Source organism: Buteo buteo, chromosome 10 (assembly GCF_964188355.1).
Source record: "Buteo buteo chromosome 10, bButBut1.hap1.1, whole genome shotgun sequence".
In the NCBI taxonomy this organism is placed as follows: domain Eukaryota; kingdom Metazoa; phylum Chordata; class Aves; order Accipitriformes; family Accipitridae; genus Buteo; species Buteo buteo.
Window position 1 is genome coordinate 44,065,559 of NC_134180.1, and position 17,337 is coordinate 44,082,895.

Here is a 17,337-nt window from a genome sequence, read left to right on the forward strand (position 1 = left end):
TCATATTAGAAATGGCAGAAATTGCAACCTTTTGCTAGAAAAATTATGAGCAGCAGTGTGTGGTAAGAGGTATTTCATTTTTTTACTTTACTGTGGCAAACATCTGATGTTTAAATCATCTGCACTTCATGACTTTGCAGATCAAGCATCTGGCACTGAGGTAGACTGAGTTGATTACAAACTCCTACCTTCTAAACTTTAATTAATTACACCATAATTCTCACTTCTTTTTAATAAGGTCACTGAAATAAAGTTAACTGGATTATCTTCCTCTCTTTCAAGTGATTTTTATTTCACTGATGTAAAAGTGGGCCAAAGACACATTAGGCTTTTTTCTTTTTTAACAACTATCTTGATTGATTTTCTTGGTACAAGAAGGTGTGACTATGTAATAAGTAACAGTGATCTAGACTCAACCTGGCGGTCTTGTTAAGGTGTTGAGCCGGGATTTGGGAGACTGAAACTCAGCTTCAAGCTCTGCCAGAGATTCCTGATGGACTGTGGCCAAACCCCAGTAGGTCTCGCTGCTCCCTGTATCTGTGCATGGGACAGTGATGGAGAGGCTGCTGCTTCCCTTCAGCCTTGGTTATTTACTGATCATGTTTCCTTTCCATGTTTTACTCATGGAAATTAAGGCATCTTTAACCCATTAAGATGTATTTATTCTCTGAAACACTTACATGAATATGTTCAGAAATTGCCAGCCCAAATAGCAGAGAAGAGGACATTCAAAATGACAGCTACTGGATCTGTGTGTATAGAAAGACCTCACACACACAGGAAAAAAGAAATAAAGCGAGAGAGTTGGATTTACACGGCTTTCAAAGTGGAGTTTCACAGCAAATAATTTTGCAGTCTGGAGTTTGAACCTATTTGGGAGCTTATGATCAGATGTAAGTCTTTATTCATTTAATTTGTGACACAATGCGCACACCCCTGGCTCTTCCAGCTCTGCTGTTTTCAGCAGGAGAACGTCTTCTTTCAACATTACTCGACAGAATACAGCCTGTAGGGCAGAGGAATTTTAAAGGGCTAAGACTTTGCTTTTAAATTTTCTTTTCCTCCTATTATTTCATGTGCTGCTCTAGGTCTGCTGCTGATCATTTATCCACAATGTAAAAGGAAACCCAGCCCTTTGACTGAACGATTTTACTTTGGCAAAAGACCCGCTTTTCCCTTCATTTATTTCTCCCCAATAGCAGAAGTTGTTTCTAATCTTGAAATACAAAGCCATGAACAATATTGAAAGGAGACATAAAACTGCTTCCATAAAATGTTATTATATCATCCCTATGAACCCTATTCAGCAGGAAAGGATATATAAGCTTATAGCACCAATTAGCTGTTTGATGTTGCCTTTACAGTCTCGGTTACTCTCAGACAGGTCAATCTCCATCTCAAAGGATGCATGAATCTTGCATCCTTACCTCCCGAGTCTCAGCACAGGGAAGGTGAAGCGATGGCTTTAACAGCAGAGTAAGCATGAAGCGATCCGATTAAAAGTGCTTACATGCGCAAGTCCCACTCAGGTCCACTGGACAGATAACGACAGTAGCAAGGGTGATGCAGGTCGCTCTAAATTACCGTGCAAACCCCAATGTTGATTCAAGGCGGGATCCCACCCGTGTGGGATGAGCGATTGGTGTGACTCGCATCCGATCCACTGAGCAACCACTGCACGGCTGATAATTATTACTATCTGTAGGAGCACGTACATAAAGATATGAGCTGGAATGGAAAGAAATGGCCACAATCATCACTGAGATGGGATGGGGCACCCTCCAGAGCTGCTGATCCCGCTCTGCTGCTCAGTGGATGCAGGACCTCTCTCTGCAAGCAGGGAGCTCAGCGGCTTGCCCTTCTTGCTAAGTGCTAAGAGAACTACACAGGAAAACATACAGGAAGAGTGATTTTTTTTAACTTTATCTTGAAAATGGCTCACTCCTGGCTATGCTTCATGGAGCTAGTGCCTACTTCCTACATAGAATATAACTGAAATAATATTGGTGTAACACTCTACCATCCCCCCACCCCACAACTGAAATAATAATTGATACTGTCACAGCTTCTTCATTCCAGCTTCCCAGTCCGACAGCATACAAATACTTCTGCAATCCCTGAACAATCCCCGCAAGTAAAGAGTACGTTTATGGGTCTTCACGCAACAGCCGCCTCTGAGGAAGGTTATAAAAATGACTAAGTGATGGCTTTTTGGCTATACTAATAAAATAACGTTCTTTATACAACAAATACACTTAGCTCTTACAAAGCAACAGCCTAACATTCTTGCAAACCATTGGGGTCTAAAGGTTCAGTGGTTGAGAATAATTAGTTTGAGAAGCATTTCATACACGTTATTTGTAAGGGATTTTGGTGTGCCATATGGATTAATAGAGATTGCCATTTGAATTCTTCTGTTTTATATTCATTGCTTTATTACTCATAAAAATGCAAAAGAAAATGTTAATGATGATTACACCAAAGACTAATAAGTTAAAGCCTTAGGTTATACTTTGCATTTCTGAAGATATAACTGCAATCGCTTAATAATTATGCATATTTTTAACTATTGAGTTATTATTTCTCTATACGCTTGTAGTTAGCCTAATTAATTTTAAGCTCCTGTTTATATGTTTTATACATGCAATTAATTTCCAACGTTTTTTTTAGCCCCTTGCACGAGGGCATTAACTATTACAAAGACAATCAAAACTAAGAATTGTTCACCCTGGAACAATATAATAAATATTACCTCCACGCATGTAAAACTGGCACTGTTGTTCTGCAGCGCTTATAACAAAAACTGTCTCACGGAAATAAATGGACTGTTCTTAGAAACAATATTGGGATCTTAGTTATTTCTGTGAGAAAACTGCTCTGGAAGAAACAAAACCTATGGATTTTAATGCAAAATCAGCTTACTTTGTCTTCACTTGTTTATTTTGGTTTTAATGAATTTATATTAAATTTCTGTATCTAATAGAATTTCTATTTCTAGGTTTGAAAAATTGGTTTATGCATTCGAGCTTTGCTTTTTTTAAGCTGATGAGTTAATTCTTGTTTTTATGACAATGCTTGTAATGGCACACACCAGAGAAGACACTTGCGGAGCTCAAATACTGCATCTTTTAAATGCCACTAAAATTTACAGAAAACTTCATACTTAAAGCTTCATGTGGGTAGGACACATCCATGCGGGCAGGTAAGCTGAGCACCATGGGAACAGCAAGAAGACCTTCGGGGCTGTGGGGCTGCTGATGGGGTATGAAGTGCTCCGGTGAATCCCTCCCTGCAGCCGAGCCGTGCCGGGAAGGGGACGAGTTTTCCGAGGAGTGACCCGCCACCCTGCCCGCTGACGCAGGAGCACCTTGGGGTGAAGCGGTTTTGTGCTTTCTCCCAGGCTGCCCTCGAAGAACTGCCTCAGAAGGAGCCCACAAACCAATTCATTTTCCTCCTTTGAAACTCTCATCGAAATAGTCCTGTAGGAAATTTGGAGCTGGGCTGTTGGGGTGCGGGGGCAGCTGATGGCCGTGCCACCTGCAAACTGTGTCTGACAGTTTGTGCTCTGGCATCTATCTCACTGCATCCATCAGGCGTCTTTTATGTGATTCTTTTATTGCATGATCATCAAAGTATGTCTGGTGGCCTTGTTCCATCCCCAAGGACAGTTGGGTCCTGATCCCCAGTGACCCTTCCATGGCCTGCTGCAGTAGCGGCACTGGCTATTTCTGAACACATCTTGGCATCACAAAGGAAACGAGGATGTTTCTGGCAATATTTGGTCACCTTCTGTGAACTCAGCACCTGAGTATTCACTTTTACATGGTGACTAGGCTGAATTACCATGCAAAACAACCAAATTCTGAGCCATGCAGGAGACCTGTACCAAACTGACAGACAACTGCACAGTACCGTTGCTGGGAACTGGACTATTTTCCTCTTATATTTTTACATCTTGTTCAATTGCCAGAAGAGTAGGAGTGAGGATTTAAAGCTGATTTTGGCAAGTTGGAGACCCTTCTGGGCTAATTATCTATTTGCAGGGGCCCGGAGCCAATGGCACAGAGAGTCTATGGCTACATACATCCAAGAAAAAAGAAAGAAAAAAAAGCCTTAAAACGTGCTTAGCTGATGTTTCCCATCTACAAACACAGGCTTTTCTAGTACATCTCCAATAACAATTTGCAATTGGTTTAAACACATACCTTGTACAGTTAAGTGCACCTGCATCGTTCTAGGAGTGTGTTGAGTTTGCACAGAACAAGTGTATGGACCGTCATCTGTCACGTCTACGTCCTGTATCTGCAGGCTATATTCTCTTCTATTTGCTGTTGCGATTGAAACTCGAGGATCTACTGACCACTTATCGCTTCCAGCAAAAATAATACTCGACCGATTCAGCCAGGCACCTTTTGAAGCTCCATCTTCCAAGTAACACCTGGGAAAAAAGGTGAAACCGTAAGTACGAAAATGTAGGAGCTTTTACATACCATTAACTTGCTATTGATTTTTAGACTGAATACAGCTATAATATATTGGAGTTGAACCTCAAAACATAAGTCATTTGTTAATTCATCATAAAACCAAAAGCCTATCTTACAAACACACAACAAACATAGATATATTTTTCTGCTATGTTCTTCCTGTCCGATTTTCCTGCTGTGAGCAGTCAGTGGAGCAGTAAGTAGAAAGTCTCAGCTATTTCTGGACTGGACTCAATGACTTCATCGGAGCAGCCCTTTCTGCTCCAGTTTCAGCTCATAAGGATCAGGAGTCGGCATGTGCGCCTGTGCAAAAGTACCACCCTTTTCTTAAGACATTAAACTTCTGCTTGCTTACTTAAGGAACCAAGGGACATTTTCCACCAAAATCTCTAATGACAACTTAGTATCCAAAACAATATTTTTGCTTTTCAAAAAGTTATTATATTTGTCATTGCTAATCTTATACTCAAGACATTCAACGTAAGTTTAAAGCAAACATACACTCAATTAGCATGGATTTCCCTGCTGACAACAATGAAATATAGCATAGTTCTACTAACTATTTTTTTAAATATCTTTGGTATGGTAGTGACTCAGATGAATGTGATTTGTTTATTATGCCATACTTCAGCTTTTTTTCAGTTATTATCAGAACAATAACAAGAAATAGTGTTCTTTGGGGTGCAATAGCTACTTTAATTGGAACTTTGTGAAAAACAACACCCCTACAATCCGAAGCGAATGCACCCCAGACCGACTCCTTTCCTTATAAATTTTAGTTCAAAAATTTTCCTCCATAAAGACTTTGTATTTTTTTTAAATGAGTACAAAGTACAGCTGCAGAATGAAAACGTGTATATCAGAAGAGTTTGACAGCATTTCTACACAACATCTTGGGGGTTTTAACATGGCACTGTAGATTGCGAGGGAATTGTGAGCTGAAGGCGCCGGTATAGGTACTGCAGGCTGAAACTAATCCTGTTGAGAAATATAAAGAACAAGGTATATTGCAAAATCTAATTTGTAGTCCGTTTCACCATCTGTAGAATCAAAAAGCAGTAGCAGTATTAAAGGTCAATGTTAATTGAAAATCTTTTCTGTAGATATGCAACCAAAAAAAAAGCCACCCAGGCGTAAGAGAAGCATAACCTTCTACTAAGGTAATTAGGCACTGCAATATGCTGCTGTTGTCAATATTTTGCATCGCATATTAGGCAACATTTGTAATTTCTCTCTAAAATAGCTTTCCATCTTAAGTTGCTCACTTGCACACTGGGATGGGGAGAACCGCACTGCGAAGGATACTATTAAATGTCACTGACAAGCCCTAAGAACAGCATGGCATCAAGCGCAACTGCTAAAACTTTGTGGAAAAAGCGGTGAGAAGCTGGTGAATAATTTTGACAGCACTTCTTAGCACAGCAAAGTAAATAAGAAGGAAAGCAGATGTTTGTGGGGGTGGGATCCCCACAGAGGCGAGCTGTGCGGTTCTCCCAAACCTCGGACAGGCAGAGCGGTGGCCAGGGGGAGCGGGCTGATGCCGCAGGACGCAAAGCTGCACCGGCGCTGAGGAACCCCGCTCGCTGCAGGAGCTGAAGGAGCGGCCGCTCCGCGGCACACAGGCTGGTAGGATGGAAGCGGTCCCAGGAGATGCTCTAATTTTCAATGCGACTGATGGCTTTGGAGCAGCCATCAGACTTCTCTGTCGCCTGGAAAGAGCAGTGACACTGGTGACAGGTGGGAGAGCAGGAGACAGAAAGGACGCTAAAGACCACTTCTCAATCCCATGGGCATTTTAACTGCGTGTTCAGCTGATGCTTGGACGATGCAGCCTATATTCTACTTAGCGGTGGTTGACAGTGAAAGCAACTGCTAGGCACGACAGCCTTGGGATGCCCTCCTGAACTTCAGCCACAGCAATGATTTCTGTGAGCAGCTGCCCTGGTTTCAGCTGGGATAGAGTCAATTGTCTTCCATACAGTGTTATGTTTCAGATTCAGTATGAGAAGATTGTTGATAACGCACTGATGTTTTCAGTGGTTGTCAAGTAATGTTTATACCAAGTCAAGGATTTTTCAGCTTCTCCTGCCCAGCCAGCAAGAAGGCTGGAGGGGCACAAGAAATTGGGAGGGGGGACGGCCAGGACAGCTGACCCGAACTGGCCAGAGGGGTATTCCATACCATGTGATGTCATGCCCAGTATATAAACTGGGGGGAGCTGGCCTGGCCAGTTGAATCTCTGCTCAGGAACTAACTGGGCATCAGTCAGCAAGTGATGAGCAATTGCACTGTGCATCGCTTGGTTTGTATATTCCAATTCTTTTATTATTATTATTATTGTCATTTTATTGATGTTATTATTATCAATATTATTTTCTTCCTTTCTGTCCTATTAAACTGTTCTTATGTCAACCCACAAGTTTTACTTTTTTCTTCCCCAATTCTCTCCCCCATCCCACTGCGGCAGGGTGGGGAGTGAGCAAGTGAGTGGCTGCGTGCTGCTTAGCTGCTGGCTGGGGTTAAAGCATGACAGCAGCCAGGAAAACTCACGGAAGAGCAGCAGGTGAGGAAAGAAAACAAAATAACGGGAAGAAAACCAGTAAAGAGCAGAGCAGAGGACTCTGTGAAGTATGAGAATACAACAAGAATACAAACACTGGAGATACTTCAAGTACCACCTTGCCATAGACCCAGAAATATTTGTCATAAAAAGAGGAGGACTGGAGACAGATGAGACCTGAGCAAAAGAAAACAGTCATAGTCTGGGTAGAGAGCATGGGAAAACAGGGCTGGGAGAAGGGTGTCCAGGAGGAACGGCCAGCAAGGAGAGTCCCTCTCGGTGGCTGAGATGTGAGGGGATGAAAGAACAGAGAGAGCATGCAGAAAGATCTTTATTTCTATGAGCTGATGAAAAAGACAGACCCTGTCTGGACTGAGGTTAAGGATATTTAACTATGGCTCAAAAACTAAATGAGCATTATACTCCACTTTTCCACAAAAAAGGTGACATCCAGCATGTGGGAAAAGGCAGAGCAGCTAATGGAGTCAAGGGCAGAGAAGAACCTTAATGGAGTCATGTTTGAGGGCATGAAACTGCAAATCCAGGAGCATGTGGGGGTTTTTTAAACAAACTGAAAGTGATGCTATGTGACTGGGAAATCGTAAATGTATTATCTACATTTAAGGAAAAGTGGAGAGTGAATCAGGCAAATTTTAGGCTAACCACCATGCCCACAATAGAATTTAAGGCTTTAAAACAACTTTAGAAGTTGAAGGAAGGTAATACAAAGTGCAACAGACTAATGAGACATTTTTATTTGATAAAGCATTTTTTTACATGAACGAAATCCAACAGAAGAAGAGAATGCAATAGATCTCATCTCTTTGATAAAACATTAAAATAGCACAACTATGGAAACTGTCAGGTGGGAGAAAATGGTGATTTCATAGCTGAAGCATATGGTGGTATTGTTTAAGGGGAAAAATGACATTCCCTTCAGGAATAAGAAACTAGAAGCATCAGGCTGAAATTCTTCGGAAATGGATCATGAATATAACCATTCATTTAATTAATGGTCTCAACATGACATCTGAAAGAATTCTGCAAGAAGCTGCATACGATACGGGATAAAAAATCACAGTTTATATAGCAGAGAATTGGGATGTCATGGGGAAGCATCACTTTGAGGACGGAGAGCACAGCTGACATCTGTGAATCCCTGCAGGAGTTTTGTGGGGTCTGGTCCCATTCGGGGAAGGCAAGGAGCCGCTTTCAAAGTCTTATGAACATTTTCAAATTGATTCTAATGAACAGAAGACTGGGGAGAAGCAGAGAAACCTCAGATCCACTGCCATTTTTCTACAGTGCATTTCTTTTCTACTGGCATTTCTGCAGCAGCTGGATAGAGTCAGTTATAAATGAGTATTTTTGACGGTAGCCTGTAGTTTCAGTGACTGTTTACCATTTTCCTTAACTCCCTCGTTTTTACACACGCATGCATCCAAAAACATGCAAGAAAGCATTAGCACTATGGCTTCTTCCCACAGAAGAGAAAACCAGCCGCCTCCTCTCCCAGCACACAAAACCAACCTCCAATTCCCTGCTGCCTGTGCAGCTTGTAAGAAAGAAAATTAGTCTTGCTAAAAAAAAAAAAAAAAAAAAGAAAAAAAAAAGGTTGAAATTTTTGGTTATTAATTAAAAGACAAAAGTGCAATTCTTATCAGATGTGAAGCGAAGCACATGAAAAGCATGCTGAGAAGGGCAGTGCTCAGGGATGCCGTCACGGCAGCTCCAAAGCATCCTCACAACCTCCTCACAGCACCTGCTCCGAAAGCCCCAAAGGCTGCCAAAAACTTCCCATATAAACACAGCCCTTTTGATATCAAGGCTTTCCTCCTGAGAAAAGGCAAGATACACCAGTGCAGAAACAAACATGAGACCTCTTGCTGTTTTATTTGATATACAAAGGTATTTTCTCAAAATAACTTTCTAAAACAAATAAGAATTTTTTTTTTATTAATTTGTAGGTGCATGGTTATATGGACAGAGATGAAAACCTGCAAAACCCAACTTTCTTCTATGTCCCACTAATTAGCAAAAAGTATGCAGTCTACAATTGCCATATAAAACACAAAAACCAAGGACTAAAAATGGAACATATGTTTAGTTGTTGAGGAGGATTTTCAAGTTTGATGAAAAAATAAGTCACAAAAGGTATTTCTAAAAATGTAACTAGGAGAAAACATTTCAGTCTTGTTCAGACCCTGAAGAAGAATGTTGTACTATGGAAGCACATTGGCTTCAAACTAAAAATGATATTCCAAATAAGGTTCTTTGAAAATAGGTTAAATATTTTACCTCAGACAGGCTCCTTCAATAGCCCAAAGCAGTCTTTTCTCTACATTTACTCAAAAGCCATGCAAGTTCCTAACACTGTGGAAGTGAACTGATTTGAAAATGCTGCAGAATTTGGCTGAAATATTTTGCACAGGATAGCCTTCAAATTAAATAGCAGTCAAGATGCTGTATTTTCCCATTACGCACGTGAGATGCAACAGATAAAGTGCATATTTACTCCATGGAAGAAGCAATCAAATGATTCACCTCAGAAATGTTTTCTAATCTAACAAATTTAATCCCTTGCTGTTTGCAAATCACTTCTCATTTCTGAAAATGCATTTGTTGCTCAAAAGTATTCTGCAGGCAGCTTGGACTACACATTCACCCACGTGTGTTGACGGGCTATTGGAGGCGATGCTTCTGCACTGTAGTTATTGCAGAGAAACAGAAATAAGGACAAATAAGGATTTTTTGCCCTTTAAATGAAGGCTGGGTCTTGTTTTTCCCCATACCTTTATAATTTTCTATGAAAGAGCAGTCTTTCCACATATGTTTTGTGTGACTTAACCAACCAATTTTGTATGGATGAACATTTGCAAAGGATAAACACCGAGAGCAACAAAAATCCGAACCCCAAGCAAGCCCGTGGGATCCGACGGGTGCGCGTGGACTCAGACTGCAATACCACAACCGGCCTCGGACACAACCTCTGCATTTCCCCCTACAACTGCATTTCTCACATACTCGATCTCTGGATGCACTTTTTCATTTTAACTAAGAACAGTATTTTAACATTATTTTTTAAGCTACAGGTAATGAGAGATAACCCTATATTGTTTTCATTGCACGAACATGAACATATGTAGAAATATAACGGCTCTTTTGACTGAGACCCCACAACGGTTCCGCTCCGACGAGAAGACAAACTGCCTCACTGCACACGCGCGCTCTCCCCGTCCGCACCCCTCTCCACCCCGCTGTGCCGGCAGGGATTGGGGCACCCTCAGTGACAACCCGGGCATCTCGTGAGCGAGGGCTGGGGGGAAAACCAGCAAGACCTGGCAAAGCAGAGCAGTAAGGACCACCGGGAGCCCAGCTGAACGGGGCCGCCTGCCCCGGCTGCCCCGGGGTGCAGCTCCGTGGGGTGGTGCGATGCCCACGCTCTGCGCCCGGGTGTGCGCGCACAGGACGACCAAAGCCCTCTGCGAGAACCTCTGTTTCCTTAAGACTGCAGCAGTCTAGCTGAGCAAAGTACCTTACAAACCCTAAAACAGGAGTTGCCAAGCTAAGTTTTACTAAAAACCTAAAATTTGGATTTGCACTCCAGAAAGATTTGCCCGTTAAGTCTTGCAAACATTTCAGGAAACTTAAACACAACTTTTCGGCAAACCTGAGAAGTGAGTTTGAGCAGAGTTTTGATTTCATGTGAACACATGAAGAACAGGCAGCCTTCCACCACAGTTCCCTCAGGATGAGCCTGAGCCTCAAGCTAAGAGCCCAACTCCTCAACTTCTCCTAGTTTTAAGTGCCGTAAATACATTGAATAACGACGCCGGATCAATGCACAGTTCTAGACCAGCGCACACAAATCCCCATGGGATCACATTATTGAAGGTGCAGAGTTGCCCTTGCCAGGGGTCTCCTGAGGGAGCCGTGGTCAGTCACTACCCATCGCTGGCAGACAGTTCAAGCCAAAGCATGCTGATGTTTAATAAAGTCCAACAACAGAACACGTCTTACAGAAATATAAGGGAAATAATTTATTGAAAAGATGACAACTAGTAGAAACCGCAAATATTAGTGGCCTTCCCTCTCTTCCCCCTTTATTCTCTTTCCTTAAATTTTGTTTATTTTTAAATTTCCTGCGCATCATGGCAGCCTTTTCTCCAATGTAATTTTTAAAATCTATGCATAGGACCAATTATTTTTAGAAGTTAATAATAACACTGCAGGACAATTAAAGAAAGCATAACAATCATTAAATAAAAGTGACTTTTGCTCTTTTTACCTTTACATTGCTTGGAAATGTATTGATTAAACTATAGCTGAAGTCAGAAGATAATTATTCTATTTTTAAACTTAGAAGATTGGAAAAAAGAACCATTTATTTTTTAACTGATGATTGTAATCAGAAATTCTCTACCCAACAAGCATAAAAAATAGATTTTAATGTTAGCTGTCATATATGGCCGAAGGTATTTTATTATTTTTCTGATCATTATTAATGGGGATGATCTTCTGTAATTTGTAAGTACAGAAAAATATAGTCTCACACAGCTTCCTTAAAGTTTTTAATCCTCTCTTTTTGATACCTCCCACTTTCCTAGTTCTCTAGTCTATTATTTCCCCATAATTAAAACATAGACCTATTAATCTTAGTAAAAACCAGTTCTTCTCAGTTGCTTAATTAAAACTGCACACGGTCTCTTTCTACAAGAGCCTTCCTAGTGCAGCGAGGGCTGGAGCGCCCACCTCACTGCCCTTGAAACGAACCGCATGGGACTGCGCGCAAAGCTTTCTGATGTTCCATGTATCGCATGAATTTTTGACACATGCCTATCTCCCAACAGCCTTCAATACACTCTCTGGGGTTACATCCGCATAGTACTTGGGCAGTACTTAAAATGAAAAAAATCTTCATTCAAGTAGGACCGAAAGCTACCATTATCCTCACTTCTTGTGCAACTACTCACTTGACCCAGACTGCAAAGCCAAAAGGATAAGTAAGTCAAAAACTGTCTTATACATCTGTAGGCAAATTCAAGCCACGCAACCCTTTAAATACACCCATTCAGCCCCACGAGGCTGCATTTCGTGCTCCCACCCCATCCGTCTCTGCTCCGCTCCCTCCCCAGGTGGGACTGTGGGGGGTGAGCACGAGGAGCTGCGGGAGAGCCGAAGGTCCGGGAAAGGCCACCCGGGGCTATTGGGCTGCCCCGCTTCAGAGTCATCCAAAACACATCTGTGACTGGGAGGAGACACCAAGTGACTTACTGTGAGACGCTTCCTCCATAGAACACGTCCCCTCAATGGTAGGACACATATTCCAGGTCAGAGTATGACTCCTTTCCGTGTAGGCTGTGTCTCCAAAACCAGTAATTCTGTTGCAGTTCAGGTTAAAAGTTCCATCTCATTTACAGAAAGTCCTGGAATCCCTTTCTTTTCCCTGAAAACCTACAAGAATTTGACTTGAGAATTCTTACAGTTTTATATAGCTGGTGCTTTGGGTGCTGACTGTAACACCCACAAGGGATGACAGCATCCCCTTTCTACCACCCTGCAGTGGGTGAGTGTTCACCAAAGCAGATGTGAAGCACTTAACAGAGTTGTTATTGCTTACTACAGCAACTTTTTTTCCAGTGAAATTGGTTTTGGCATTGAGTTACAGCCACTTTCCTCAGAACACGGAATACCTTTGCAAAAACAGTGTCGCTAAAATTTTTCTGCTTTAAAGGAGATTGGCTTTGAGCTAAGCAGCACGGGGAGAGAGAAACACCAGGGTCAGGGTTCAGCCTAGAAAAATACCTAGAAGCGCAGAACATAAAATGATACATCCAAGCTCCAGAACCAGAAAATCACAGCAGAAACCTGCTAAGAACTTTTGCAAAGTCCTTTTACTGATGATCTGATAAATGTCTTCTCCGGGTTCTCCACGGATTCTTACGAATAACATCTTAAAAGTTTGTTACGCTAAGGAAACTTCTCCAAACAATAAAAATAACTCAGGTGCAATTACAGGTGTTCCTTTTACTTTTGTGATCAAAATGAGTTTTCTCATATCTACTATAGCCCAAAGCTTGGAATTCTGCATAAAAAACTGCACAGCTCCCCACTATCATCGCAGCTTTTTTCTGATTTTATTTACAGAACAGCCTCAGACCGTCAGGGTGCTGACGCATCGATGGCCAGTGACGGGGCTGGTACACGCCGAGCCCCGGCTGCCTCCATGCCCCAAGCTCGAGATCCGCCCCCAGCAGCGCGTGTGCCAGTACAAGCTCAGTGTATCTGGAGTGTAAAGATGCTGCAGCCCCAATTTCACCATTTTCTCAGGGAGTTAACCTGCGCTACCTGCTGCCAGGCCTGGAAGAGTGAAAAAAGGATGGGGAGGTCGCCAGGGGAGCAGACTTGGCCAGCGCTCAGCTGCAGCCGCTGGAGGTACATTATCTCCGAAGTGTAGCAAGCATTAAATATTACAGAGGAATTGCACCTGGGAAGCCAGGCATATAGGATATTAATAACAAGAAAGACTTAATAGAGTTTAAAAATCTTAATCTTAGGAAGACCTTTTTTCCCCAAGAAGCAACACTATTTATGAAACATGCAAATGTTAAATTATCCTGCAGAGGGAGACTGTTCTGTTGTAAATGGGACAGAAACCTGCACAGGCGCTTTCTGGAAAGTCTGGTGAACAGGAGTTACGTAAAACAGGGGAGACAAGCAGTTGTTTTAAAATGGTTTAAAATCAGAACCCCAAAACTCTGTCTCACAGCAGCCAAAACAGACCTAAAACAAATAACCAGCTTTGCTTTGCCTGGCATCTCCTTTGTATGTCAAAGTCCTTAGATCTACGTCTAAAAATGCTTTCAGCTTAAAAAATGACAGCAGCACTCGGCTGAAATGTGATGAGGTTTCTTTACATTGAACGTGCACCTTTCCAGCACCAAGTCCCGCCAGGTGCCGAGCCGCCTGCCCCCTCCTGCTCGTGGCAAATACCAAACCCACTGTGAATTCCTGTGCGCTGCGTTTCTGAAACGGCACCAGGCCAGTCAGGATTAAAGAAAAGTGGTGCTAATGGATCAAATACAGATTTCAGTTTCTTTCTACGCAGCCGCCAGTTGACAGCAAACATTCGTGAACTTTGCAGTGTTTAATGCAGGTCCTGCAAACACCACAAACCCTGTTTTGTTCCCCTATGAACCCCCTGCAGCGTCTGCCAACCCCTTTCTCCTTTCTCGCACCCTGGTACCAGTTTTCCTTCTCCACAACCAGCAAGTCCCAACATCCTCGTTGTTCTTTTTCTTTTCAAGTCAGTGGCGGAAAGAGCCCTGATTATGCACTGTGGCCTTAACATGCACAAATGAGCCTTTTTCCTTTGAGCTTTGCTCTGCGTGCATTCTGCTTTTTAAGCACCATAAACCGTAGCTGGTACCAAATCCTTTTTCAGAGCAAGTTTTCCCTTCGGGTTCAAAGATGCGGTGTGTCTCCCCTGTAGAGGATGGAGAGTCTCCAAAGCCAGTCTCCCTCCAACCATCAGGCAGGAGATGCCAGAGAAGACGGGTCCCTCCGCCGCTGCTCAGGCAGGGGAGAGCTACCCAGGGGGGGTCCCTCCGGGAAAACCCTCCTCGCTCTTACCGGCACAGCGCGGGGGTATGACCGAGTCTCCAGCCTCGCCTCGTCCCTCCCACAGCCTCTGCTCCGAGGCACCTTTGGGCAAACAGCAGACCAACCTCTTGCACCGACAGCAAAGGAGCTAACGATGCTGTAGCATCTCCTCCCCTTCCAACCTCAACAGATGAACCACGCCTGAGACATTTTACCCAGTGTTTGCAGTCAAATAATTCATTTAGCACCGTATCAATACACTTATTCATAATTACCTCCTTTAAATAAAGACATTCTTCCAAACCTACTACCCTCTATTTTCTGCGACTCTCAGCAGTCCATTACATTGCTTTCTAAAATAGCAGCTCAAAACTGGAGATCTGCAAACTTAAGGAGAAACCAAGATAATTCTTTAAATATTTGCTGACCCGTGGACTTTTCCAAAAGGAGCAGATAACAGTATGAGCTTTTTATTTGGCAAACTGCCTGAAATAAATGGGGATGTGTGCTACCTGAATTTTCATGAGTAATTAGCATAATTAACCTCTCTGCTCTGCTCCTGTGCCACTTCCACGGCTCCAGAGAATCGACGTGTTGTTTATTAACCATGAGAACACGTCAGATTTTCTGCTCTATAGCTGGCCACCACAAAGTTGCCAGATACCTGCCAGCCTGCGGATGAAACAAAAGACAAGGCAGAGGGAGAAAGCAGGACAAAGCGACTGGGAGAGAAAGCGGAATATATCTTCTTCATTACACATCTCCAGCTTCTTGATTTTATAAACTCATCTGCCTTCAGATGCTTTAAGTTATTCTGGGAAATCTGTCTCCAGATAAAACATGGATTAGTCCCTAAATCTGAAACATTTTAAATGGAAAATCATAGAATATGAGTAATTAATAGTAAAAGTGTTTACTCTTCTACCAGATGTTAAACGTAATGTGCTCTACAGCTGACGTTATTTGAACTTTAAGCTGCATGGGTTTTGTCCTCAGGGCCTGCTAATCCATCCAAGCCAGGTGAAAGCCCACTTTCACAGGGGTTTCCTGGCCTCTAACGTTCATCACAACCACCAGCCATGACCATAATGTGTACTTCCCTCCTGCCACAAAAAAGTGGCTTTTTTCCATGCCAGGGACAGAGAAACTGTTAGTATCACAACTGCAATAAATTCATTTGTTGTTTTTATTTATAGGAAAATATTCCCACCCCTTTCCACATATATATTTTCATATTAAAATGAACAAAACGGTATAGTGTAAAGCTAAGAATTATTAGCAATTAATTAATTATTTCATGGAAGCACACAATATTTTCTCTTTGAAGGCTCAGAAACAATATCACACATTATTTGTTCTGACAGCCTTAGTTTCACTTTCAGAGAGTAACTCCCAGATTAATCATACTATTTGAAATATTAAAAAGGGGCTGGCTGCTGCATTTGATATTTATTAATTTCTAAAGATTTATGATATAGGAACACTGTCTTCCAGAAATTATGAAGAAGAAATTGCCAGTGCAGAAAAGTAAGGAAACATTTCACTGCACGGTTTTATTTTTATTATTTTGCACTTTTAAGGGAGAGGGGCCTTTGAAAATTTGAGAGCCAATCATGTTTATTTTATAGGAATAGATAAGTCAGCTGTTTCTTCTGACAGTGAAAGCCAACCCAGATGGCAATTTTTTTCGCCCTGCTTTTTTGCCACACAACACTGAAACACAAATTAAAGGAATAAAAAGCAACATAAGCTCTGAGACCATGGCAAGGCAAAGGATCATGCCTGGAGAATGAGAAAACATCGGGTCCGTGAACATACAGTGTTACTTTCCAAATTTTCAATATCACAGCATGGTATTTAAGGATTTTAGCATCCAGAAATATATAACTGAATTAAAACAGCCATGAAACTAATTAAGTGCATTTATTTCAGTTTCAGAACAGTTACTTTAGTCTTTATTTTTAATGCTAAAATGAAACAAAGGTTTCTTCACTGACGCAATAAGCTCTGACAAAAAAATGAGGGCTTACAACGGGAGACTGTTACAGTAATGGACACTCAGGATAAAATAATGAGTGTCGGATGGCTGTTATACTCAACATCCACACAAATGCTGTAATTTGATAATGAATACAGCACCATGGCGATGCAGGGCTCATGCCAGCTGCAGCGTATTATAGCAAAGAGCGAGACAGGCTTGTGGGCAGCAGATACCGCGGGTGCCCGGGGAGCGGAGAGCAGCCCCGACCCCCTTCGTCTAGGAGAAAACCGGAGAACCGCCACACCGAACGCAAATATCTGCCCGAGTTTGAGCTTCCAGCCCAGGAGAAGGACCCGGGGTTGCCCGGTGGCCCCGCGGGACGTCGTCCCCAGGAGAAAGGCGTGTGGCTGGGCAAGGGAACGCGGGCTCCCACGTGCACGGACCTCCTTGGTAGAAACTTGCTCTGTTTGCATTTCTGCACTTGCCTCTGTAGTATTTTAGAAGACTAAACCAAAAGGCAGGTGGGATAGGGACGAAGGGCAAACGCTATAGGAAAAGCCCCTGGACCTGTGCTCTGTTGGGCGATTCCCCACGTGGCGCTGGCCGGAGACCCCGTTATCAGCAGCCTGCCGAGGGATGGGAGGCGATGCTCGGCTGTGTCTCCCCGTACCGCAGTCCCCCTTCTGCTGCCAGGTTGGCCACTGGGACAA

The 17,337-nt window shown here is 42.6% G+C and overlaps 1 protein-coding gene across 3 annotated transcripts in view; it reads right to left on the reverse strand.

Annotated features, from left to right (window-relative positions):
* The window catches only part of NEGR1 (neuronal growth regulator 1), a 294,195-nt gene that overhangs the window by 152,730 nt on the left and 124,128 nt on the right, over positions 1-17,337 (reverse strand). For all 3 annotated transcript variants that reach the window (XM_075037379.1, XM_075037377.1, XM_075037378.1), the window contains exon 2: positions 4,206-4,438. In XM_075037379.1, coding sequence (XP_074893480.1) covers positions 4,206-4,438 — 233 coding nt within the window. The remainder of the gene's footprint in view (positions 1-4,205; positions 4,439-17,337) is intronic.